Source organism: Mauremys reevesii, linkage group 6 (genome assembly GCF_016161935.1).
Source record: "Mauremys reevesii isolate NIE-2019 linkage group 6, ASM1616193v1, whole genome shotgun sequence".
Classification (NCBI taxonomy): domain Eukaryota; kingdom Metazoa; phylum Chordata; order Testudines; family Geoemydidae; genus Mauremys; species Mauremys reevesii.
In genome coordinates, this window is record NC_052628.1 from 58,776,531 (window position 1) to 58,803,744 (window position 27,214).

At 38.0% G+C, this 27,214-nt stretch overlaps 1 protein-coding gene and 1 long non-coding RNA gene across 5 annotated transcripts; one reads left to right on the forward strand and one right to left on the reverse strand.

Moving 5' to 3' along the window:
• Positions 1-31: 31 nt before the first annotated feature.
• On the forward strand, positions 32-8,956 carry LOC120408023. Of its 2 annotated transcripts, XR_005600373.1 has the most exons (4): positions 32-70; positions 1,788-1,930; positions 3,096-3,125; positions 8,333-8,956. It is a non-coding gene; the product is annotated as an uncharacterized LOC120408023 (long non-coding RNA). The 2 variants fall into 2 exon arrangements; XR_005600372.1 differs by lacking the exon at positions 32-70 and having other exon boundaries at positions 1,648-1,930.
• Positions 208-27,149, reverse strand: RIOK2 (RIO kinase 2). 3 transcript variants are annotated; one of them, XM_039544491.1, is made up of 10 exons: positions 27,030-27,149; positions 25,382-25,520; positions 23,208-23,324; positions 21,616-21,791; positions 14,669-14,757; positions 12,549-12,740; positions 11,861-11,953; positions 9,941-10,471; positions 8,509-8,605; positions 208-598 (listed from the first exon to the last, which is right to left on the reverse strand). In XM_039544491.1, the coding sequence occupies exons 2-10, from the start codon at positions 25,512-25,514 to the stop codon at positions 437-439; spliced, it is 1,590 nt and encodes a 529-aa protein (XP_039400425.1). In that variant the 5' UTR covers positions 25,515-25,520; positions 27,030-27,149; the 3' UTR covers positions 208-436. The 3 variants fall into 3 exon arrangements, with proteins under 3 accessions (XP_039400425.1, XP_039400424.1, XP_039400427.1); XM_039544490.1 differs by having other exon boundaries at positions 26,916-27,134; XM_039544493.1 differs by lacking the exon at positions 208-598 and adding an exon at positions 7,754-7,940 and having other exon boundaries at positions 26,916-27,134.
• Between the last annotated feature and the right edge of the window lie 65 nt (positions 27,150-27,214).

Below are 27,214 nucleotides of genomic sequence, written 5' to 3' on the forward strand. Positions count from 1 at the left end.
TTACTTTGTTTCTGACTGTCTTCAGGTGCACATAATACAGATTCTTCAAAGACCTCCGCTTATAAATCAGGTGGGTAGCATATCGGGGATGTGTTGAATAACTTTAGTTGTCAATTTCTTGTCATTGCAAACATGTTTTAAGAAGAAATACTTCATGGACAATTTTCAGACGAAACATCCACACTAAAATGTGCCTATACGAGATACTGTAGGTCATTATTCCAGTTTAATTATCTTAACTGAGTCCCTAATTTAAAAATTAGGTACAATCCTAGGTTTTACAGTTTCAAACTACAAAACAAAAGGACAAGGTTACAATAGCAAGAACGAAATTTATTGACTATAGATATAAACATTTCAATTTCCAGAAAAAGCAAGTATGTAATCTATGCATCATGGATAAAAATACTAATACTCCGTTGGAAGTTATAATGCATTAGCCCCAGAAACTAGCAGCATCCAAACTTGACTTAATATTGAACATATTTTCTCGACGCTGTTTGGTATAAACATTTGCCTCTCCTTTCTGTAACCGTCGTCTCAGAGCAGCTTTCTGCTGTTTAGTCAGTTGACGTTTTATCTTCTGTTTCACCAGTTCCTAAAAATAAACACAACCACATGCATCAGTATTGTTTGATTGACATATAACATTTTAGGGCATACTAGTTTATATTTACACAGTGCTTTCCCATCCAAAAGTGCTTTATGCACACCTATAAAAAAAAGGTGAAGTTTGGTGCCTGGAGACTTGTGCCTTTTTAAATGAAAAAAGTTACCTTGTAAGTCCTTGGTACTTGTTGTTTGCCTTGTGGCTATATTTTCTGGCTTTATTTATTTATTTTTTTAAAAAAGTACTGTCTGCAGAAGTGATTTGAAATTCTTCCTTCAGTTGTTCCCCTGCAAAGAGGCAATATACCTAACATATTTTAGGGTATATGCTCTTACAAAGACCCACAGGGCAGGGACTGTCGTCTTTTGTGTCTTGCGCAGCCTCAAACACAGATGGTCACTTGAACAGCAACAGTAACTGCCATTTACATAAACAGGCACTAGTTTTCTAGTGCTTTCATACATACCATCCACAATTATTTATTCATGCTAGGTTCTACTTGCCATCATTATGGCAATAGCTACACACACAAAAAAAATCAAGCCACAGCTTAGTAGATTTTGGCTGCCGAGTGCTCTGTAGTGGAGAACATGCACAATTCAATTAACTCATTTCACTTAATTCCTCAGAATGAACTAACTAGAAAGGGACCTAGATCTGATTAAGGGGATTAATACAGTTAACTGATATTGGGAGAATAGTTAAAGAAGTTGCAATATTTGAAAAATCATGCCTGAGCAAGTAACTGATGGATATTTTAGCAGTATATTGTAGCCTCTTCTCCTTTGACACATCATAATGCATCTTCCTCCTTACCCAATTTGACAAAAACCACAGCTGTGGCTGCTTCTGTTGAGATAACTTGCAGGAGGCAAGCTTCATACATCTCATCAAAACAAAAACAATCTTTCATAAAAACAAAACAACCTCCCATATTAGCCTAAACTTCAGTGAAAGGCAGGCATGAACTAAGGATAAACTATGTACCTAGGCATAGGGCTAAAGGACTGACCAGTTGAAAACAAAAAAAACAAAGGGCAGGTCTATACTACCCCTTATGTGATATAACTTATGTCACTCACTGGTGTGAAAAAGCCACCCAGGAGTGACACAAGTTATCCTATGCGCTGTCCACACTAGTGCTGTCAGTGTGGAATGCTCTCTCGCCAACATACAGCCTCTTCACCAGATGTGCTGCAGCTGCGCCAATGTAACACTTCTCATGTAGACTAACCTCAAAACAAACCCCCCACAGCAACTCAAGAAGAACAGAAGTTGAGGTCCCAAAAGCACCATCAACCTGATTGTGTTGCACATGTGGTATGTTCTGTTCCTGTTAAATGTGTAACTGAATAACTATTTTTATTGTAAAATATACTCCATAAAATGCATAGAGTGTAAAATGTAGCTGAGTTAGTGTTACTGTAACTTTAGTTTTTGCATTTCCTAATTTAGGGCCGTTATGACACTATAAGAGAGCAATTAAGGTAAAAGAGTGAGACCGCATTGTGGCTTGAGAGAGAAAACAGCCTCGCTGGATCACTTATTACCCGGCCTGTGCATGTGGGTGGGGAATGTCACAGCCTTGTCTTTCATCCTCTTAACATGCAAGCCAGCAGAAATGAGCTAGCACATAGAGAGAAGTAAGCTGCTACTGCTACAGAACTGGCACAAAATTACTTCCATTGTGATTTTTCACTGTTAAATGCAATTTTTGGATTGATTTCATTTAACCAAATTATTTTATAAACCGAAAACAGCCTGCAGTTGAAGCCCAACTTTTTTCAACCTCAGCATTATATAAAAGAATGCAAGGGCTCTTCTACAAAGAAGCTCTACCTGGGGGGGAGGTGTGGGGAAAACAAAGCATTGGGGGAACAAACCCTCTCATACTTTCTACCCTCAGCACTGACCACAAAATTAGTTGGTCCACCTAGCCCAGCATCCTGTCTTTTGACAGTGGCCGGTGCCAGATACTTCAGAGGGAATGAACAGACAAGGGCGATTTATTGAGTGGATCCATTCCCCGTCATGTAGTCCCACCTTCTGGCAGTCAGAGGTTAAGAGACAGCCAGGGTTGCATCCCTGACCATCTAATAACCATTGATGGACCTATCCTTCATGAACTCAATTTTTTTTTACCACAGTTATACTTTTGGCCTTAACAATGTTCCAAGGCAACAAGTCCCATAGGTTGACTGTGTGTTGTGTGAAGATGTACTTCCTTTTATTTGTTTTAAACCTGCTATTAATTTCAATGGGTAACCTCTGGTTCTTGTGTTATTTAAAGGGGTAAACAACTACTCTTTATTCACTTTCTCCACACCATTCATGATTTACAGACCTGGATCATATCCCCTTAGTCTCTTTTCCACACTGAACAGCAACTTTTTAATTTCTCTTCATATGGAAGCTGTTCCATACCCCAATCATTTTTGTTAGGGGGTCTCTGTAATTTTTCCAATTTTATTACACTTTTTTTCAGAAGTGACCAGAACTGCAAGCAGGACTCAAGGTATGGGCAAACCATCGATTTATATAATGGCATTATGATAGTTTCCTGTCTTATTATCTATCCATTCCGAATAGTTCCTAACATTGTTAGCTTTTTTGATTGCTGATGCACATTGAGTTGGTGTTTTCAGAAAACTAATCACAATGATGCCAAGATTTTTTTCTTGAGTGGTAACAGCTAATTTAGATGCTATAATTTTGTATCGTCGGGATTGTTTTCCAATGCGCATTACAGCTGCCATTTTGTTGCCCATCATCCAGTTTTGTGCAATCCCTTTGTAACTCTTCTATAGCACAAGAGAGAGATGTGCCAGGGTAGCCTGTGTGCAGGAAATGAACTTCAGAAGACACCCCCTTCTCAACCCTTACATGCTAAGTGCCCCTTATTTCCCTAGCAATTTAGGGCACTCCGCCTCAAGATATTTGGGGGGAGGGAGGGGAAGCTGCAGTTCACATTCAAAAAATTCTAAATAAAAATAGGGACAATTGTTTTTAGTTATTGTTTCTCCTCACAATTGCTTTTGTTTTTTTCTTTGTGTGTGCAAACAATTCCATTTAACATTTTGTAGCTTGGAGAAATTTGAAAGTAAACTTCTCCCCCTTGTGGTTCAAAATAGTACAGAGTTTTTTCTGGCAACATGTACACAAAACAACTGGAGAACTTTTGCAGCATTAACACAAAGAAGCAAAAGCACATCAAATTTTAAAAAGTGGATTACTCATGAAATCTATTTACTGTCATACAGTGACATCAAACATTTTCCACTAAATATAGAGAGTCTCCTCTTGCAGGTCAATGTTGAAATGAGTAATTACGCCTGATGTGAGCTACCAAGGTCCATGGAAACTTCTCTCTTGTTGGTTTATAAGTACCAACATCCAACAAGAAGCAACAAAGGTCCTATGGCACCTTAAAGACTAACAGATGTATCGCAGAATAAGCTTTTGTGGGTGAATGCCCACTTTGTCAGATGTACCCATGAAAGCTTATGCACCAATATATCTGTTAGCCTTTAAGGTGCCACGGGACTCTTTGCTGCTTTTTACAGATCCAGACTAACATGGCTACCCCTCTGATACTTAACATCCAACAAATGAATTGTAACATCACATCTACTTCTCCTGCCTCTTCTCAATACCAGCTTCTTATAGAATTGGTTCTTGAACTAAGCATAATGAAACGGAACTGAAGCTGCAGTTTGTAAATGGAAATACCTGGTCAGATACATTTCTGCTACCATATCCAATACTACTGAGCTGCTACTTCTTTGAATATTAACCTTCCACAGTCTCCTCTGACAAAAACCAGAAAATATGACAAAGGTCCACCAATTCCTATTATGCAGCAATTGCAAGAAGTTAGTAACGTGGGATATGCAAACCTAATCCTAACAACTCATGCTTAAGTGATCCAGGCAGATGGGAAATAGGGGACCATACCACCCTCACAGACCCTACTACCACTGAAAAATTCTTCTCAGACTGAAGTGCATATACCGGCCTACGTGCTCTGAGCAAGTAAATCTCAGTCTTTTCATCATACTCATGCTACGGGTGGATGACTAGGTTGAGTGCATTGGACTGAATAGATCAAAGCTTTATTATTTTAAAATTTTGCAAAATCCAGTTTTCCTCTGGTGGCTCATTTTGAATAAATCTTTAGTCAAGTTTGTGAGAGTACAGTAAGATGCCCACAGTCTCCACATCAAAGTAATTAAATGTTTTAGCCTAAAATAGCTTGGATTTTCTATAGCTGATCAATTTAGTATCTTTTCTGGACATTCTTCAACATGTGTGTGTATATATTATATACTGTACTGTTTATATATAATTCCTGATGCTATATACAAATTACATAGCCTATTTTAACATAGCTACAAAACCCACACAGAGCACTCTTATTATTCCATGGATACAACTCATCTGGGCCTGTTGATTTATTAGAGTTCCTGCTTTTGCAAGCACAATGCTAATGTACTTCCATGAAGACATGTAGCTTATTTGGAAAGCCACAACCATATTAAGGTCGCTGCTGCCACCAAGTGGTTTTTCAATCTCAAGTCTGTAATTTCTTCTGTCTGGATTCAGTAGTGCCTCCCTCTTTTTGGAATCCTACCTGCAAGACTGCATTCATTTCTAAGAATTTAAAGACTGTGCCTGTAGTGTTGTCAGCCCATTCCTTCTGTGAGGGGATTTCTGGACTATCACAGGAGTCATAGCTGCCTGTTAGCACATGGTTCTAATCCTGAAGTTCCTTCTAGCACTGACAATAGGATTTCAATAAAAAGGTGACACTTCTTACTCCAGGCTACTATTATGCATATAAATGAAAATTCATTCTTAATCCTTTTAAGTTCTGGAAAATACTTTTTTGCTAGAATTACTCCAATAAATACACCCAACACACAAAATTAATCCATCATATACATAGATAGATAAAATATACTAAAAAAAATAAACAGGTGAATGCTCTGGAAATAATACAACCACTTGAAAGCATCAGTTAATAGGAGGAAAAAAATCACTATTATAATGTTCTTCAAACAAGTGAAGTCCTTCATACACAAACTACAATCTATCAAGAATGAAAAGGCCTACCAAAATAATTATGATAGTCAAATATTGGTTGTTAAACAAAACATTCCTAGGATATGTGCCCTTATTATGTGATATAAAATACTCTGCAACAATCATCTGGACATTCTGATTCATGAAATATGCCATGTTTGGATAAGGGTACATTTCTAAAAGTGTGCAGAGATAATCTGCAGTTTGTTTCCTATTCCTATTTGCAAATGAAACCATCTCACCTGGTTTACAAAGGAAAGCATCTACAGCTATAAACAGATTTTTTTAACCCATAGTAAGGTTATTTTACTAGTGAGGTGTTCAGTAGAAATTACTGAATTATTTCTTCATTTGGTGCAGCAGAAGGTATGTTAACTTGTACAGAGTATTAGCCATCCTTTCCTTCAGGGAGCTTTCTAAAATGAGCTTGCATTTATTTAAAGTATGACACAAGGAGCCAGCATAACTATTTTTAGTTGGGGTGTGTGTGTGTGTTTGAGGTATTAAATACAGCTATAAAAATTCTCTCATTCTTCAGAGTGTCAAATTTACACTACTGAAGTGGTTTAATGCTAAAGTTTTAGGGAAAGGTGCTGAAGAAATTTCTAGGAAGAGAGGAGGTGGGTAGGTCAAATTACCTCGACTTATTTTAAATGTACTTCTCACTTTACTTCCCAAACCATTTTTTTTTTTTTTAAAGTTTGACAAGCAATAGAAGGGAACAAACTGACTGTATGTTAGATAGTGGACTACCAACATATAGATTTGTGGTTGCTTACCTGTAAAAGAGTTCATATTATTCCTGGGGGAATTCTGCGCATCTGCAGACATGCAGAATTCTTCTGTGCCACATAATTTCGTATTTTCCCACATAAAATGCATTTTGCCCAATAAGTGCTGCAGTTCTCCCTTTTGCCCGCCAGAGGCCACTGTGGCACCAGAACACCAGTTGCATGAACGCAGATGGCTGTTCTAGTGCCACAATGGCCTCTGGCGGGGTGGCGGGCAAAAGGCAGAACTGCAGCACTTCTGGGGCAGAATGCATTTTCTACAGGGAAAAAAATTCTATGCCCAATGCTGCAGAATTGACCCAAGGAGTAGAAGTTCATCATAGCACCCTGTCTGTGGAGCCAGGTTCGGACAGAATGGAGCACACAGGGCGTGTGGGGAGGGTGGTCCACAGACCGGGGTTCAGAATGGCCAGTGGCAGAGACAGACTGAGGCATGGACTCAGGAGCTAGTGGGGTGACAATGTTGAGCATGGGGATGGGGGATGCAGAGACCCATGGGGATGAAGAGTGTGGGGACAGGGGCAGATGTGCTTGACCTAATGGGAGAGACTTGGGGTCAGCCAGGGGCTGCATGGGAGAGGCTTCCCAACCCTCCAACAACCCCCCTTCCCTCCTCCCTAAAAGGAAAAAAAAACCCTTTCCCACCCACCTCCAGGTTCACTCCTTCCCTCCTACTTAGCTCCTCTGTTACCCCGACTCCCCCAAGCCTTTGCACTACTTCTGACGGGCAGGAAATCTAGTTCTGTATTGTAATTTAAATGAATTACTCAAAGTTCTATATTAATATGCCTATAAGGAATCTATTAGACAAAAAAACCACCACCCACAATCTTTTTTTGGGGGTCTGTATTGTTACAGACGTACTCGCTCACAGGTATTTTGCAATAAAGTACCAAAATAATTGAAACTTGCATGATTATATTGTTATTTTGACAAATCAAATAAGCATACTTATGCAGAATTTTCAAATACTGTGTGCACAATTTTTTATTTTTGGCACAGAATTCCCCCAGGAGTATCATATACTGGAGCTGAACTTAAGTTGTCGGACATCTAACTGGCAGCTGCAACCAAAGCTGAGCACAGCCTGCTGGCAAACAAATCTTTGGGAACTATTGGAGATCTAATCATTACCTTTTTTGGGGGGGGGGGAAGGGAGAGAGGGAAGAGAAGAAGGGTTAACATGATTACTTAAAATGGTATTAGTCGGCCCTGTTTTCTCCTTCTTTCCCTGGAAAGAGCCATTATTCATTCCAGGTACATGTCACACTTCAGATTCAAAAGTTTAATAGGGGGATTAGAAAGTACACAGGGTGCAGGCAATGCCATTTCATACATAAGCTATAAAAAAGCCTGCTGGCACTCGGAATGGGTGGCAACCTTCATCCCAGAGAGTGAACACACCATCTTTGATGCTCTTGATCTCCACTGGCTGAGACTGCAAATTTAGGAGTATGCTGCCAAGACAACATAAAAAAAAATACAAATAAGGCCTATAAGTTTGTTGTCTGGCACAAGTGAACATACACAATCTAAAATTCCTCTCTGCTGAAAAATGTATGATGATAGAAGAAACAAGCCTACAAGAGCATCATCATGCTTTCTCCTTAGATCACAAGGTTGCTAGAGGCAAAAAGAAAAAAAGCACAACTGCTCTTTTGAATTCTGAAGAGCACAATTCCTCTTTAAATAGCAGATATGGTTAAAGTTACATCAATCAAGGAAATATGAAACAATTCACACACTTTGGAGCTAAGGTTTCAGGCTTTCTGAAGTTTCTGAAGACAAAATTGCTTTAGTTTACCTTCATTTTAAATTTTAAATTTTTTTTTTTAAACAAAAAACTTAGATTCTGGAACACAATTCCATGATCATGGAATCACAGAAGACACCAGAATCCGATAACGCTAATTTGGACTGACCCACAAGTTACAGTTGGAAGACAGTTTTAATAACAAAACATTGACATCTTACAATTTTAAAAATCTACAGAGGTAAACTAGAAAGCACGTATACATTAGTTACCTGAGGAATTGTTGAACAGCTCCTAAAACTGCCAGTGGAGGTGGTACTTAAGGTTCTCATTCTGTGTTCATTGATGTGAATCATACTTTCTTCGTCTCTACAATATATAAATTGGATTTTTATTTCATCTGGCAAAAAGACAAGACAAATATCCTTTGGCTACAATCCACCATATTCTAATAATTTTTATCGATACAGTCTAAATTTCCAACACAATGTAATATTTGCATAACAAGGAAAATTTACATTTTGCAATATTAACTTGACTTCAATGTGACGGGTGTTTTATAACCTCTAAAGATTTTCAGATCTGATTTGTAACATGATACAATGACCAACATTAAATGCCAGAAATGTTCTAAAAAACTAAGTGATAGTGATATTTTATATTTATGCTCAGTAAATGATCTTCATTTCAAATTTGCTAAGTTTACATGTAAAAAAATAAACAAGCCAAATAAAAACCAAAACCAAGCGGGCTTGCTTCTTGTATCACTGTATTGGCTTTGCAATGCCAACAGTACTAAAACTTGTCTGTCAGCAAAGTAAACCAATATGACATGTAGCAGAATGATGTTTTCACTACAACACTACTTTCATTCCCTACATGCCAAAGAAAAAACCCTAACAAACCAAGATGGCAATATTTCCTAACTTAAAAAGTGACATGCAATATCTAAGTTTCTAATTCCCTCACTAGTAAAGCACATTACATAAGTTAAATATTAAGTTTTCCTGATGCCTATGCCATGCTGTCCAGACAACAAATCATTTAATTCAAAACTGACTGGGTGGGCTGTGGATGGGAAGAGGAAATGGGGCTACTGATTGGTGTACTCATTCTATTACATGCACCCGTCTGCCCATCTCTAGGGGCTAGGATAGAGATAATTATGATCTCTAAACAGGAAAGGCAAGGAACTGATAGCCAGAACAACAAATAGCTAAGTTATTATGATTGGATCTCAGGGGGGTTGTGCTCCTCAGCTAACTAGAATAATCGCACTTCAAGAAACGGTGTTTAAATTACAAACTGCACCATACAAATAATTGTGGAGTAGTATTTTAACACAAAACCCTTTTTCATTGGTATAAACAGTTTAAATATTTATTCAATAGAAAAGTGTACACTAGCTATAGAAGGTAAGTGGAACTAAACTCAGACACCCAAGTCTAGTTATTACATTTTGTACTCTGGGGCAAGACAACTGATCTGTCACACTAGAAAACACAAACGTAATACTAATCAATAGGTTACCTAACATCTGGTCAAAAGGAAAGTAGCGTATGTTCACTCTAAGATTAGAAATATATTTTCAATTTAAGCAGGGGTTGCTGAACAGCAGTGCATGCTGAACTACTTGAAAGAAGTTCTTTACTGAAAAGGAAAAAAAAATGGAAGCCTTCCAAAACAGTCAATATGAATCTATACCTGAAAGGCCTGAATTCTCTGTTTAATGTTGACAAGTCAACCAGATCAGGGCATTCATCTTCATACTCTTTGTCAGCAGGGTCTTCTCCTTGACCTATATGATCTTCAATTTTGGTGGTATTTTCAGTTCTCTTTTCATCCCCAGAAAAATCAATTGCAGAACTCTCTGCATTATTACTGGCTTTCCCTGCAATTATTTGCCCTTCAACTTGTTCTAGAGCATGGCTGAACTCAGTCATATCTAAACTTTCTGCTTTTTTACTACTGTCAGCTATATCAACTTCTTTACTGCTATTCACCAAAACTTTAGAGGATTTGCTTTCAGCGTCATCTTCCAATTCATCTGTGAAATTTTTGTTTTCTTCTGTGGTATACAAATTTACTTCCCCATCGAAATCATCTACAAGTGGTATAAAAACTGTTTTATAATCTTCCTCATCAGGACCTGCTGGGTAAAGCAGTTCATCATCCTCCCGCATTTCTTTTGTGTAGCCACTGGCGGCAATCTCTACGTCAAGAGAGCACTCTCTCCTGGAGAAGATAAAAAGACTGAAGCATAAATAAATTGTTTCCTCTCAACATATTAGATCAATTTAGTAATTCTTTTTTTTTAAGAAATGACTACCAACGTGCATTATCATTAAACTGCCAGAGTTAAAGGACTATCAAAGGTATATAATTCTGCTACCCTTACACATGCTGAGTAGAACCTTACATAAATAAGAGTCTCATTGAACTTAATATGAGTACAAGTGACAGAATATGGCCGATAAAAGTACAATGTCATTTGTGTAAGAAGTTACCACATGCTCAGATGATGATTTCAGCATTTACAGCTATATGATTAAACAATGTCCATACGTTTCTGCTGAAGTGTAATTATAATTTAACGTAGACTTAAGTGTATTACACTATATTACAAAATCTAGAAGCACTAATTCTGCACTTATCAAAAAGTTATATATTTTGCATGTTTTGGTTAAAATGTGGTTCCCTTCTGAAAAGTGACTGAAAAAGAACCTGGTAGGGTTTATTATTTCAATATCGCCTAGATCAAATGTACTCACAATGGTTTTGTTTTAACTTTCAAAAAAGGACATGAAATTTGAAAAAGCAAATTTCCATTTGAAAACTTTGGAACTTAGAAAACAACTCTGCCTTGCCCATCATCAGCAGTACAGAGACCAACAGCTCACTCTTTCATAGCAGCGTTGTTCTAAGTGGAATAAAAATGTACTTTGAAGTAAACTGGTATGACAGAGTAGGCAATGAACTGATCTGTTGAATAACAGGTGTCATTTTTATACAGCAGTTTTTCAAAATAGAACTATATTTCAGTGATTTTTCATTATCTGAGGCCTGAAAAATGTGTTCTTTAGAAAAGCAGTGACCATGATTTACTAACTTTATTGAAAAACCTCTACTCCAAATGAATCTACATAAAGGAATGCCCCACAAGTGCAATAATTGGGTTGAGGGGTAAGAAAAATACTGTTCTGTATTATTGTGGCATCTCTTAGCGATGTGTCCTGGAGGACCATTTGGATCAGGTCTTGGAAGAGCCCTCTTCCGAGCTACAAGAACACAGGCATTACTGGTTTCCTGATGGTAGTAAAATGGGGGTAAAGTTTCAGGATGTCACCTACAATGATTTTGGTTGGACTGAGCACTGACATTTCTGATATTAAGAATAAAGAAAATTCTATATTAAAATGAAAAGGAAAAAGTAAAGAGCTGCAAGGGTGTCCCCCCAGTTCTCCAGCAAAAGACTTCATGGAGGCCATTAAACAAACAGCATACAACTGAAAACCAGTTGTGAACATTTTGGCCAGTGTTCTCATAATATAAAACTCGTACAGAGAGCACTCTGTCATCTTTACTGATCAATAAGACGACCCCTAATCAAGTTACATTTCTCACCTGATATCCTGGAAGGTTGGGAAAAGTTCACTTTCATAGCTGAAACGCTTCTTAAAAAAGTCTCTAATACATTTAACATCTCTGTCAAAATACCTGGAAAAATAAAGGATTGTTTTACACAGAATTAAAGTTGAGAGTGACAAGCATTTTGGTACACTTCTAAACATATCAAGTTCTACTTCATATCTGTTACTGTCATAGCTTCAATAGCTTCTGTGTATTAATCCTTCCACATAAGCACATCTTAAATTTCTTCTGAATTTTAGAAAATTAGATATTCTTCCAGCTTTGTCAAACTTCATTTTCTATTAGCCAGATTTGTTCTGGAAAGGAAATCCCTGTTGTCTTTTTTTCCACTTTACTAAACAGTGATTAAGCTACCACATAGCTGAAAAAACAGAAAACCCAAAAGACACAAAAATGAACCACACAGTATCAATTGAAGTTTGACCTGGCTTCCTGAGAACATCTGCAAGAACCAATCATATGTCCACTCTAAATTTTGACATTTATGTCTGTGGATAAATAAAACTGAGTATATTTTTGTGGCACTATTCATTGTACGAGATGACATTGCTAGAAGACCGTTAAGAGTGGATACATAAGAATGAATAATCAGTGCTAACAAATTACAATAATCTGAAATGGCCAAACTGATTTTGAAAATGCCGTAAGACTGAATATATACCATTCAGCATTTGGATGAGATGTTGACACCATCTGTGGGAAATCAATCATGGTAACCTGGTCCTTGCTGTCCAATAAGAGATTGAATTCATTGAAATCTCCGTGAATCAAACCATGGTTGGCAAGTTTTACAATTAGTTCCATTAACTCACTATACACAGATGCAGGATCTTCTATTTGATGCACTTGGCACCTAAAAACATTAAAAAAACCCTCTAAACTATTAAGGGTGTAAGAAAATGAAAAGTTAAAGCAAAAACCACAACTCCATTGCAAAATAAACCCCACCCGTCTTCACATTTGGCACTCTTTGGCTGACTTCTTATGAGACCTAAGAATAACTGAGTATGGAAAATAACTTCTTTTTTTTTAATATATCCCTTATAGTATTTTCTCCAGAGCAGAATTGCAAAATAATGATGGAGAAGAGTGGTGAAGCTTGTAGTACTGCTCTCATGCATTACCTGTTGTGGAATTAAAGATAAAACTTCCATCTGTAGCACCTTACACCGCACTAAATTCACTTCATAAAAGGGGGGGGGGGCGGGCTGAGGAATGCTGAAAATCTGAAAGGAATTTTCTTTTCATTACTATTCAATTAATTTAAATTTTGATTCTTTTTTGATTAAACAGCTCACTTCAGATGCCTACCTTATGTTAGAACAGGGGTTGGCAACTTTTCAGAAGTGGTGTGCCGAGTCTTCATTTATTCACTCTAACTTAAGGTTTTGCGTGCCAGTAATACATTTTAACCTTTTTAGAAGGTCTCTTTCTATAAGTCTATAACATATAACTAAACTATTGTTGTATGTAAAGTAAATAAGTTTTTTAAAATATTTAAGAAGCTTCATTTAAAATTAAATTAAAATGCAGAGACTCCCCCAGACTGGTGGCCAGGACTCAGTCAGTGTGAGTGTCACTGAAAATCAGCTCACATGCCGCCTTCGGCACACATGCCATAGGTTGCCTACCCCTGTGTTAGAATGTGACCTGGTTTGTTCTAAAACTACAGTTGATTTACTTTAGATACTAGGATACGTATAAAGGTAGTATTGGACTATATCCACTACCAAATTGGCTTTATGCATTTAGCTATGCAAATAAATCAAATCAACTTTTCAAATGTAAACTTTAAAAATATTTTAATGTTTTAAAAATCATTTTGTCAGATAATGAAAAATGACTTAAACACAACATGACTGCTCCTGACTGAAGATTACCTACCTCCAGCACTATTGTTGTAACACAAAAATCTGTATGTAAAAAAGAAAAGATTTCTTTCTGAATTTGAAAGTGGTGAGTAGTAACTTAAGAGTCAATTACAAAAACAAGGGAGCATGAACTGAAGCCAAGGTAAGACCATAGAGTAACATGAATGACACTTTTCACAGTATGCAGTTGTCACAGAGAGTAAGCTGCCCTGTTGCAGTCTTTGGTGAACTGCATAAACAAATTGTTTGAAGGGGGGGAAAAAAAATCAGGTGTAACTGCTAAAACAAGAAGAAATGACCCTAAAGAGACTTCATAGTCGTTAGTAATTCTATAGTGTCCAATATCAAATTGACATGCAGTTTCAGTGGGACTTACTAAAATACTTAAAGCTGCAATCATTAAAAAAGCTGGATGATGAGAAATACTTCTTGCTTTGTATCAAATTTTGCACTTCTGAATCTCTTCATCTGGGTAGTGGCATTACTTGTGATACTTGCCAGCACTGTTCGACCAGTTTGAGGTTTTTAAACATGTTACCAATCTGCTTTAATTCCTTTTTACTGGATAAAGGAACAGTACACTTCTTTGTATGGGGAAGGAAGAAAGAAGCGGAGCATAACTGGAATTCCCCTCCCAACTAACCTGGATTCGAAGGGTGCTCTGTTACTATAGTCAGGCTGGGCTACAGAGTATCAATTGACTCCATGGAGAATGGTGGGCCACTGTTAGCTCCTATCTGACTTAAAAAGCACAGTCATTGTCTAATGCATAAATATTCAGCTATCATTTTTACCTACACTACTGAATCAGAGTGCCTCTGAGCAAGGACCTCAATTAAGATTTCCAAAATCATAGTTACTGTATTCAATTTAGTCTTAAATGGGAGTTCGTGTTTCAATTAATACTTACAGAGGGTAACCACTAATAAGTTCCATAACTACTGCATGTCTATTGTAGTCAAATGGTTTTGGAACAGGAAATTTTCGATCATGCAAAGCCTGGAAAGAGACAATGTGTTGGAAGGTTAGTGCTACTGGATACTAAGGCAAATAAGCAAGTTCTCATATATTATTAAATTGTAAACTCTTGGTGGCAGAGCATATGTATTCCTATTGATGTACAGCACCTAGCATGTTTTGGGCAGCACCATAATACAACTTAGAACAAAAAGATTAATGTGTCCCATAAACTAGACAAATATTTTTACATCAAATAATTGAGTAAAATGATTTATAGATCATAAGGCCACAAGGTACCACTGTGATCATCTAGTTTGACCTCCTGTATAAACACAGGCTATAGGACTTCCCCGAATTAATTCCTGTTTGAACTAGGGCATCTCTTTTGGAAAATATACATTCTTGATTTTAAAATTTCCAGTGAGGGAGAATCCACCAAAACCATTGGTGAATTATTGCAGTGGATAATTTATTCTCATAATTAAAAATGTGTGCATTATTTCCAGTCTGAATTTGTCTAGCTTCAACTTCCAGCCATTGGATCATGTTATACCTTTCTCTGCTAGATTAAAGAGCCCACAATCAAATATTTGTTCCCTATCTAGATACTAATAGACTCATCAAGTCACCCCTTAACCGTCTCTTTGTTAGAGTCAAATAGCTCAATATATTTAGCTTATCACTATAAGATACTTTCCAATCCTTTAATTGTTCTTATGGCTCTTCTCTGAACCCTCCTCCAATTACTCAACGTTCTTCTTGAATAGACTACTATTTATTTAAATATTTTAAATACGTTTTCAACTATACTGGCTGCAGTTACAACACAGAATACAAAGTGTACAGTGCACACTTTACATTTATTTTGAATAACAAATATTTGCACTGTAAAAAACAAAAAATAGTATTTTTCAATTCACCTAATACAAGTATTGTAGTGCAATCTCTCTATCATGAAAGTTGAACTTACAATGTAGAATTATGTACAAAAAAACCTGCATTCAAAAATAAAACAATGTACAGCTTTAGAGCCTACAAGTCCAATCAGTCCTACTTCTTGTTCAGCCAATCGCTCAGCCAAACAAGTTTGTTTACATTTGCAGAAAATAATGCCCCTGCTTCTTGTTTACAATATCACCTGAAAATGAGAACTGTTGTTTGCATGGCACTGTTGTAGCTGGCGTCGCAAGATATTTACATGCCAAATGCGCTAAAGATTCACATGTTCTTTTATGCTTAACCACCATTCCAGAGGACATGCATCCATGCTGATGACAGGTTCTGCTCAATAATGATCCAAAGCAGTGCGGACCAACGCATGTTCATTTTCATCATTTAAGTCAGATGCCACCAGCAGAAGGTTGATTTTCTTTTTTGGTGGTTTGGGTTCTGCAGTTTCTGCATCAGTGTTGCTCCTTTACGACTTCTGAAAGCATGCTCCACACCTCGCCCCTCTCAGATTTTGGAAGGCACTTCAGATTCTTAAACCTGGCGTCGAGTGCTATCTTTAGAAAATTCACATTGGTATTTTCTGTACATTTTGTCAGATCTGCAGTGAAAGTGTTCTTAAAATGAACAACATGTGTTGGGTCATCATCAGAGACTACCATAACATGAAATATATGGCAGAATGCGGGTAAAACAGAGCAGGAGACGTACAATTCTCCCCCAAAGAGTTCAGTCACAAATTTAATTAACAACAACAACAAAAAACAACACAGGCGTCATCAGCATGGAAGCATGTCATCTGGAATGATGGCCGAAGCATGAAGATGCATATCAATCTTTAGCACATCAGGCACGTAACTTTCTTGCAATGCCAGCTACAACAGTGCCATGTGAATGCCTGTTCTCACTTTCAGGTGACGTAATTAAAAAGTGGGCAGCATTATCCCCTGTAAATGTAAACAAACTTGTTTCTCTTAGCGATTGGCTGAACAAGAAGTAGGACTGATTGGACTTGTAAAACTTTAGAGCCTACATTGTTTTGTTTTTGAGTGCAGTTATAAATGTAGTTTTTTGGTTACATAAGTTGCACTTTCATGATAAAGAGACTGCACTACAGTACTTGCATGAAGTGAACTGAAAAATACTATTTCTTTTGTTATTTTTACAGTGCAAATATTTGTAATAAAAATATTATAAAGTGAGCACTGTACATTTTGTATTGTGTGTTGTAACTGAATGAGATATATTTGAAAATAGAAAAACATCCAAAAATATTTAATACATTTCAATTGGTATTCTATTGTTTAACAGTGCAATTAATCACGATTAATCTTTTAAACCGCAATTAATTTTTGAGTTAATCACGAGTTAACTGCGATTGACGCTCTATTCTCGAATTGTTAACAACAGAACTGGATACAGTATTCCAGTAGTGAGTGCACCACTCCAAATATAGCGGTAATATAGTCTCCCTACTTCTACTCAATATTTCCAGGATTAAATTAGCCCTTTTGGCCACAATATTGCACCCAGAGCTCATGTTCAGCTGATTATTCACTATGATCCTTGAGCCTTGTTCAGATGTACTGTTTCCCAGAAAACCCCCATCCTGTAACTTATATAAGAGAATGACTTGGTATTTAGCCATATTAAAGCACATATTGTTTGCTTGGACCTAATTTACCAAGTGATCCAGATCACTCTGTATCTGTGACCTTTTCTTTCCATTATTTATCACTCCCGCAATCTTTGTGCCATCTGAAAACTTCAGTGATGATTTTATGTTTTATCAATTTATTCATAAATGATCTGGAGAAATCTCTGAAGATGTACAATGTTGTTTAAAAGGGGACTGGTATGTTCTTATGTTCTTATGTTCTTATCCCAGATCATTGATAAAAATGTCAAATAGCATAAGGCCAAAAGTTACATGATAGCAGAATTTTCATTATAAAGATCAGAGACTGGGATACTGCTGTATGAGGACTGAAATGGCAAAGTTCAGATTCCAGATCTGAAATTCTGTACATGTACTATCACCTTGTTTATAGTCCCACTGTCCTGGGTCTGGAGAAAACTGGAGATGTAACAAGGAGAATAGAATGGAATCAGAACTGGTCTGGTGGCCCGGACAAACAGCAGCAGATAACTGGAGGATGCTGTGTCAAGAACTAAACACATCCCACATTTTAAGTTTTTGCCAATTCCATTCTGTCTGGCTAATCTAATTCTTTCTGCATTTCCATAAATACAAAAGTTCACTGTCCTGAATAATGAAGCTTCATCATAACCACATTATAGACAAATGGGGGAAGATCGTAACTGTGGCACTACTGTTAGCCTTTTTAGATGCAAACTCAATTGATGCCCACAATTCCATCACAAGTCCATTTTATATTCCTATATATTCTGTAGCCTAAAATGGATTGCACAACCACTGTGAACTATATGGTAGTGAAATCTCATTAATATCAAAATAAATAATTTAAGATGGATTTATTTTTAAATCTCCATATTTCTTCCTTGTTCTGGGCACAAACTGAAACCCCTGCAGACTTTCTCCCAGTACATTCTAAATGTGTATGTGTATTGGGGGAGGCGGCAGGCAGGGAAACACATGGGAGGAAAGGGAAACCAGCAAGAGATCTGGGTTTGGGGTTTTGGTTAAACTAGGAAAATTAACATTTCAGAGAAAAACAAACAAACAGCAATATCGTTAGGGAATCTAATGCCAAATTCTGTCTATATTTCTGTGAACATTTACTGCTGGGGGAATTGTGCGCCATTGCACATGTGCAGAATTCATATGTCCCACAGAATTTTGTCCCCCCCCCCCCCGAAAATATATTCTGCCCAAGAAGTGCTGCAGTTCTGCCTTTTGCCCACCAGAGGCCACTGTGGCATCCAATAGCATGAATGTAGCAGGCTGTTCTGGTGGGCAAAAGAACTTTTTTCCTTTATAAATGGAATCAAGTACAGTACTTGATAAATAAATAAGACTTTAAATAATAATTTCTTTAAAGTAATTCTTGTTGCTACTTAAAAGTTGGAGTTTTGACTTCCTGAAATTAAGTGAATCAAAGCTTTCCAAACCAGTTTATAACTACAAATGTATCTAATTTGGAAGAAACGTATTAATTCAATTTATTTTCCAGGTGCTTACAGCATCCATAAAGCATTTATCTAAAATTTGCAATGTAATGTTGCTGAACAGCTGCACAGAAAAAAAAATCCTGGTAGTTAATCAGTTTTCTAATACTATCTCTTAAGTTTTGGAATTTATCTATATTCTTTAAAGCATTTGACAAAAATACGGAATTCAGAATAAGCAGAAATATATGTTGTGGGACTGAAGTCCTGGTTACTGAATAGTGCACACCACTTGATCTGAAGACACCAGTGCTTCAGTTGAGAATGAAAGAGTGCACTTATGGGAAAGGCAATGACTGAAAATCTAGGCAAAAACCAAAAACGGGGTAAGAGTACTTTCAGGTAGTATCCCTGCCCAAGTCTCTGCCAATAATTGGGGATGTACAGTAATATATATAAATATATATTAAACAAACCTACACAAAGAATAAACTGACTATACAGAAGAAATAGTAAAACTGGCTACATACAAAATGCTCTCAAGTCCTCAAAAGTAAAAAGCCTGATTTTGCTCCCCCCTCAAATAATCTTGTAAGGCCCCATGCGTCTAGAACCCAGGCCTACAGAACTCCCAGGCAGTTGACATCTCCAGGCTGCCACACAGCAGCAGCTGGAACCAACTTGCACTCCACTTCCCATGACCCACTATGGACACAGACCATGGGAAGTTCCATCTCAAGGGTTAGACAGACCCCATGGCTCCTGATTGACTCCCTGTCCTATATAAACCCAAGGGGCATTCCAGAAAGTGTCCAGGCAACAGCACGGATCTTCTGTAGCTGCCATGACTATTCCAGCGCCTTGCTCCTGAATTCCTGGCTTGACCTCGGCTTGATTTGGACTTCAGACTCTGATCTTTGGTATTGACCCTGGCCTGGATCTGACTACAAACTCCATGGCTACTCCTAGCTTCAGGTTTGCCCCTGCTCTGACCCTGACTACCCTTGTTAGAATCTTGACAATCTGAGGTGGTGTTTGCAAAAATAGCAGTTAAAAATTTCTGCAAGAAATGTGATTCAGCTCAGCTGAGTGACCAACAACAAACTCAGAACACTGTTTCTTTTATCACAAACTAATTCATAAATCCAACCAAAAATGCAGAGATCTGTTGTTTAGAACAAACTTAAATGATTGTATCTTTAAGCACTGCTGGATAAATTCCACTGTATTTTGAGAACATATTAAAATATACTGTTATCGTTGCATTCTTGCCTTCAGATGCAGTTAAGTTTTATAACACAGAATTCTGTCATCCCACTAATCAAATTCCCCCTGTTGAGAGCCATACTGCTTACTAGTCACACTGGAGAAACAATACACAAAAAAGAAATAACTATTATTCCTTTGTTGGTTTTAAGGCCTAATCTCAAGTGACTAAGTGCTTTTTTTCAATTAGACAAGAAAAAAAATCACAATAATCAAATAAATCTGTCAGAGTACAGCACAAAGATTCTACTGTATATTCAATTTAATTCCAACAGTCATTAAATTCTAGAAAACTGCACTCAACAAACTGCAGCAACTTAGGCAGAGGACATAACATTAATGGGATATTGCTACATTCAAATAGGAAATGAAAATAAAGGCAAGGGACTATATAAACAGACACCAAATGACTGCAGAGTTGTGCTGGGACTCGGGGGGGGGGGGGGGGGGGGAGAGGGAAGAGAGAGAGAGAGAGAGAAAACTGGAATTCTCTAGCTGCTGGAGATGAAGATGAAGGCAAGTCTTCCCACTTTTAGAACAACATGGCTACTTAGGAAGGTATTTCTTTGCATTTCTAAAACATGCTCAAAGATTAATATAAATGGAAGTAGCTGGCTTACCACCACATTAAGGTATTATGTCAAGGATTCTCAAACGGGGGTCACGAAGTTATTACATGAGGGGGTCATGAGCTGTCAGCCTCCACCCCAACCCCGCTTTGCCTCTAGCATTTATAATGGTGTTAAATATATAAAAAATGTTCTTAATTTATGTGTGTGTGTGCGTGGGGGGGGGTTGCATGCCGAGGATTGCTATGTGAAAGGGGTTGCCAGTACAAAAGTTTGAGAACCACTGTATTATGTGATAAATAACATGTAAAGTTGCCCTATGGTTAAAGAGAATGTTATGTATAAAAAAAATCATGAGATCCATATTAAATTCTTATGTGGAACACCATGTTTCAGAAGCCAGACTATTTTGCTATAGCTTCACTGCCTCTGTCAAATCTTGTATATTAAAGTAGTACACATTAGGGATTCCATGTACGATACACACCCTGCAACTTTAAATCTGGGGTTAGAAACATGTATACAAATCCTGTTTATATTGCAAATGTGAATTACATAAGAGGGGATCTGAAAAGCACCTTGCATCATCACCATTTCCATTGTATTACAGCACTGATGACTAATGCTGCGAGTCTTTCACGGAGGTCACGGATTCTGTGACTCTCCAGGACCTACATGACTTCCGCAGCCATGGGTGTGACTGACCCCAGGGCCTCCTGAACAGCTGAGGCGGCTCCAGGGCCAGCCACACTAGCTGCTGTTAGGGCCACCCCCCTGGAGTAGTGGGGGTGCGCCACCCCACCCCGTGCCCCCAGAGCAGCAGCTGTGGGAGACCCCCCCCCCCAGCACCTACGTTTTCCCAGATGTATTTATATAGCACAAGTCAGACAGGTAAGAGGCCATGACTTTTTGTTTATTGCCTGTGACCTCTCCATGACTTTTACTAAAAATACCCATGATTAAATGGTAGCCTTACCGATGACACATTTTGGACATGAACAGTTACATTTATGATTTAAAATACCTTCATGTAGGCAAATTCTTTCATGGCAGCCAGGCGGGACAAATAAAGCCATGACATTTTGTGTCTGTGCTTATGGTAGTCACGTTTGTTTTTTAGATTACGAAAGGAGGTTCTCCCAAGCCTATGCAACTTTAATGCAAGCTGTTGCTCCTCTTCATTTGCAACAATATAAATATCTGTAAAACATAAGAAATAATTACATTTATCTGAGAGAATGTGCCAAACAGACAAAACATTTGTGAAGTGACTAACTTTCCATGCCACTTTTTGCTTGATTACTACTTATACGATTGCAAAAAGCAAACATATTGCAGAAGAATCAGCAAAATTACCAACGACAGCACACCACCTGTATATTTGAAAAATGAATGTTCTATTAGTCCTAAAGTTCCTCAAAAAGCTCACTAATTCATTAGTTTTTATTTTGGTATGACCTGTGACAACTGTCAGTGTGATAATGAGCAGTTGACACTACTGTCTGTTTCTGCTTCTTACTCCCAAGCTTTGTAAACAGTCCTTCTTGACATAACAAGACACTGGCACAATACAATAGCTCCAGATGAAGGGATAAATTACAGTGGCTAAGGAACTTTCTGAGGTCTGTCTTCAACAAGGAAGTTAGGTATTTGTGTACATGCCCAAAAGTGCTCCTAATGTAGCACAAACATTTCCAGTACTGTTGGGAACATACTTCAATAATGGGAACAAATTTCAATAATGCTTGTAGTTGCTCTGATTCACTGTGCACCAGTGCAGCAGGAAAACCGGACACTGCACCTACAGAGATGTACTTGGTCCTTACAAGTCAGTCCTGCAATGCTCTTCCTCATCCTTCAGTGACAGTTCTATGCTAAGTCATCTAACAACACACCTCACAACCTCACTGCATTCCATCAAGGCTAAGTGCAACCAAGGTAGTACTCTGCTAATTTACTGTGCCATAGTATCCCATCTCAGCTGAGAACTGCTGAAGCTGCCCCATTTTACTCAAAATAGGGTGCTAAGTTTGAATACACTGAATTGTTTGCAAATGTTTGCATGCTTAGATCTAGTGTCTGTCCTTAGTATAGAAGGAATTCTGAAAAACAGATATCCTAGTCACGTGCAATTTTTCTTTATTAATACATAACAAAAGAATAGAAAGAATACTATATAGAAGGAGCATTGTATCAAAATGAAGGGTGAAATCATAGCTCCACTGAAGTCAAAGGCAAAATTCCCATTGACTTCAATGTGTTCAGAATTTCACCTGTTTCTCAAAGTTCTTCACAAGATCTTTAAACAAACAGTTCAAATAAATAAAAATGTATCAAAAGTAATACAAATGCCAGCTAACTATCATTTCAAATGACTACTCAAATATTAGGAAGAGTGGCCAAAGTGAAGGGAAAATTCTAGTCATTCAAGTAAAGAAAAATTCAAATTTTGCTGATGGCATTGTATGGCATTTCAAACAGAATGACAATGTAGTTCAAGTTTTTGATAAATTAGTGAACTATTTAGCCAGATGAAACTTTACTGGGATTACTTGTGACAAGTCCAATATTCAATATAACAGCTACATTTGTTTAAAAAAATATTTTTAAAATTACCTGATTCTTTGCCAACACCCATTTGGTTTCCAACAGAGTTGACAACTTGTCGAGATGATAGAGTTTTCAAGGCAAGGTAATCATACCCTCCGTTAGTTAATCGGTAGCCCTGGACAGCTGAAAAATATAAGAGAGAAAATTGCGTGAAATGTTATGCACACACCACCATTAGAATCTTTCTTTTTTAAGCCATGTTACGGTAGTGTGTGAAAAGTTTCAACTTTAACCGCTCCATTCTAGTTAAGTAAAATTTCCTAAAATGTTGACTCAGATGCAAGCTAAATGAAACCAGTGGAGAACAATGCACTCACATGAAGATACTGGTGTGGCTGACGGGAAGGAAGCAAAAATGGTGAGAAAGAAAAAAGGGAATGAAGGGTGATAACTAAAGAGAGGGTGACAGTAAAGAATACGGGGTGAAGGATTCCAGGACTTTCTTACACATAATGAAGTGATGGCAAATTTTATATTTTTGTAGTATGAATAGGGGATGTCAAGAAAAAAATGCTTTGTTAATTGCTTACATGTCCACAAGAGAATTATGGATTTACAATATACAAGAGAATGAGATAACTGCTACAAAAGACAGGATTTCCTTTGAACCTGGATAAACATTTGCTGATTGTATTGTTAAAAATACTCAGTGTTTAATGTTTTATGTGCAGCAAACATTAGCTAATATAAAAAAATATATTATCTCCTTCACATTTTTGATAGCTTTGCACTGTAAAAACACAAGTACAGAAAGTATAACAGCAAGATATGAACATATACAGAGGGTTTGTTATTGTCACTGAAAAACCAAAGATCAGTTGCTCCAGAGAACAGAACTTATGGAAAGATCAATCAGTACTTATCTAACTCACATAACTTGGTGAAATTGTTGGCAGATTGGACTCTTGTTATAGAGATGCAGTCAAACTACTTCACCAGATCTGTGTTAAGGTTTTTAAAAAGACTATGAATGCTAATTTTTCCAAAAGGAACATACTCTAATATTTCCACATCAATTCTTTTTTGACACATGAAATTTAAATTTCTTTAAAAAAAAAAACCCAAAAAACCTAAAGATTCAGAATTCTATTTATCAAAACCAAAAGCTTTCTCAGATACATCAAGCATTACAAATAATCATCACACATCAATATATTTCATTCTTATTATGGTAGGTCCTAATCCTACAAGACTTACACACATGCTTAAATTTATGCATTCTGAATTACCCTACTTAAATTGAGGGGTCTACTGATAGTGTGTGCATAAGCATGTGCATAACGATAACCATGTGCATAATTTTTTTTGCAGGATTGGGACATTACTGTTCTGTATATATTTAGTGATCTGAATTTTCTGAATAATATTAGTATTATGCCGGCATCTTAGCAGCCCCATCATAAAATTGTGCCGAGATTTGCACTTAAATTAGACTGAAACCTGACATTATACATCCTGTAGATTGAATTAATGTCTGGTCTACATCTAAAAGTTTTACCTATGTAACAATTTCTGTTATGGATTTGATTTTTTTTTTTAAACCAGAATAGTTATACTGGTAAAAGCTCTAGTGTGGATGCATTTATACTGGTATAAAGAAAACATGTCAGTATAGTTATTCTCTTTCCAGTATGGAAAAGCCAGGCCAATATAAAGCACCTTTATACCAATATAGTTAAAATAGTATAATCCCCTTTGTGCTTCTATCACGTCTATTGGTATAGTTAAAAAGTCTACAACTTTTCAGTGTAGACAAGACTTCACTCTCCTCCTATGGCAAAACCTCTCTTAGCCATGATTGGCAGTCCCCAGGCTAGGGGTTCTCAAACTTCATTGTCACCGCACTGACAACAAAAATTACTATATGACCCAAGGAGGGGGGGACCAAAGCCTGAGCCCGCCCAATCGCTGCCACCCTGGGGTTTTGCATTTCAATGTAATTGTGAAGAAATAAATGTGTGCACATTGGATGACTATACTAGAATGGACAGGGAGTTTATTGTGGAGTTGCTCAGTCTAAGCATGTTTGGGCATTATGTTTCGGTAACAAGGCATTTGAACAGATGCAAATGTCTTCACTGATAATGCAATTGTTAAAAATCAGAGAAATTGACAGGAAATGCATTTGAGCAACTTTAAGTCAAAAGTAACTATGATTTTCATGGGGGATTCATACTCACTTTTAGTTCGTTCATAAGCTAGGAGTTTGTGTTTCACTAACTCTCTCAGAATTTTGTTACATCCTCCATGTTTCAGGCTGGCTATGGAGGCAATCAAGCTAGCAGGGACTATTTCATGATTCTTCATACCCATTTCCACCTGAAATAATAAATGAAAGACATACATGAACCCTCCAATTAGACAATGAAATAACAGTTCCCTACATCAAGCCTAAACTTACTTTCCATACATACACTGACACAAACATATTGTACTGCACAAAGTTTCTTTAATTTAACTCAGTCTTTACATTTGTTTGCTTGACTAGCAGTATTGCCAGAGTTGTTTGAAAAGAAAATCTATAATGCAAATGGAGAATCTCTTGTTTAGGGAATGTAACATAAAGCCTCTAATATATGTAAGGCTCGAGAAGTTTAACAGAAACCTACTGTCCTAGCCAGAAAAACTATGAACTAAAGGCCAATATGAGGGATGTATAGATAGATGGCAGGACAAAAGGAGCGCTGGATTTCCCAGGAGGATAATCCCTATGGGATCATGACCTAAGTTCTAAACCTTTCTGTTGCTTACTTGGTACAGCAAATAATATGTTAAATGCCAGGCTTCCTGTAAGCTTCAATGTCCTGCTCCTGTTGGGAAATCAGAGCAGTAGTCAAGAGTCACCTTGAAGCTACAGAACTTACAGGTTAGCAAAATTGCTTTATTTCTCACACACTACAATGATGGGTGCAATATACAGATTCACACAGATAGATCTATGTCACATTTTTTGGAAGATTTCCCACTGTTCTACTACCACTTCAACTGTACAGATGGTAACACTAGTAAGAGTGCCAGAGTAGATAAGACATAGATGGTCACTGGCATTTTGAGCACATGTGTAGACCTGCTCTAAAAGGATTAGATTATGCAGTGGTTAGAGCATCAGTAGCCACCAGGAACCATGTCTACTTTAGCATGCCCACTATTACTATCACAGGTAGAGCTGAAATGATGGGAAATTTTTATGGGGAAAAAGCCTAATGTTGACACTCCCATACTTCAGTAAGTGACTGGAAATCCAGCTCTGCTTAACCAGGTAATGAGTGCCTTTCACCGGAAACAATTCCAAAGCCTTTAAGTTGCTTCAAAGACCGAATCACAGCTGCACTTGGGATGGAACATAGCAGCGGCGGCAGCACCACCACACAACAATGTACATCCGGATATTAACAGTGTAGCCAACCAACCCTTTACCTTGCCTGTCTGGCACAGCCGGGAGAATCCAATTAGCAGCAAGTAGAGCAAGTAGTTACACGAGCTTGAATTTAACACCCCCCCCCACCGAACTCACTGGTCGCCAGGGGCGACGTCTGAGCGGAGCCGGGGCACCTCACTCCCGTGCCACCCTAGGTGAGCAGTGAGTAGCTCCACGCTCTGAACTTCCATCGCTACCGATAGCACCAGCCCCAGCTCCTGCAGAGGCCCGGCCTCCCCGCCAAGCCCCGACCCTGCCGCGCTCTCCCTCCCGCCCCGCCCCGGGTGCCGCCTCACCGCCGTCAGGACTCTGAAGTGGTCGCGGGAGAGGTAGCGGAGCATCACCACGTTCAGCCGGCCCATGGTCTCGCCCTGCTCCCCCCGAGCCGCCCGACAGCGAGTGGTACTTGCCGGGGCCACAAGGAGCCGAGTCCCGGAACCCCGTGTCCCAGTTCTGCCGCTGTCCGCATGCGCGACCGCTGGGACGCGCAGAAGGTGGCGTTACTTCCGGCAACCTGTGCATGTCAGGTCCTTGTAGCTGCATAAACATTGATATTCCTGATCGGATATATGTCCGCGTAGCCTCGCGACAGATC

What these genes read in the sequence shown, in the direction of transcription:
- RIOK2 (XM_039544490.1), bottom strand. Translation starts at nt 26,981, where the DNA reads ATGGGCCGGCTGAACGTGGTGATGCTCCGCTACCTCTCCCGCGACCAC. An exon ending in GGGTGTTGGCAAAGAATCAG is followed by an intron (nt 21,792 to 23,207) that starts GTAATTTTAAAA and finishes TATGTTTTACAG; the next exon opens with ATATTTATATTGTTGCAAAT. An exon ending in TCTCATCCAAATGCTGAATG is followed by an intron (nt 11,954 to 12,548) that starts GTATATATTCAG and finishes TTATTTTTCCAG; the next exon opens with GTATTTTGACAGAGATGTTA.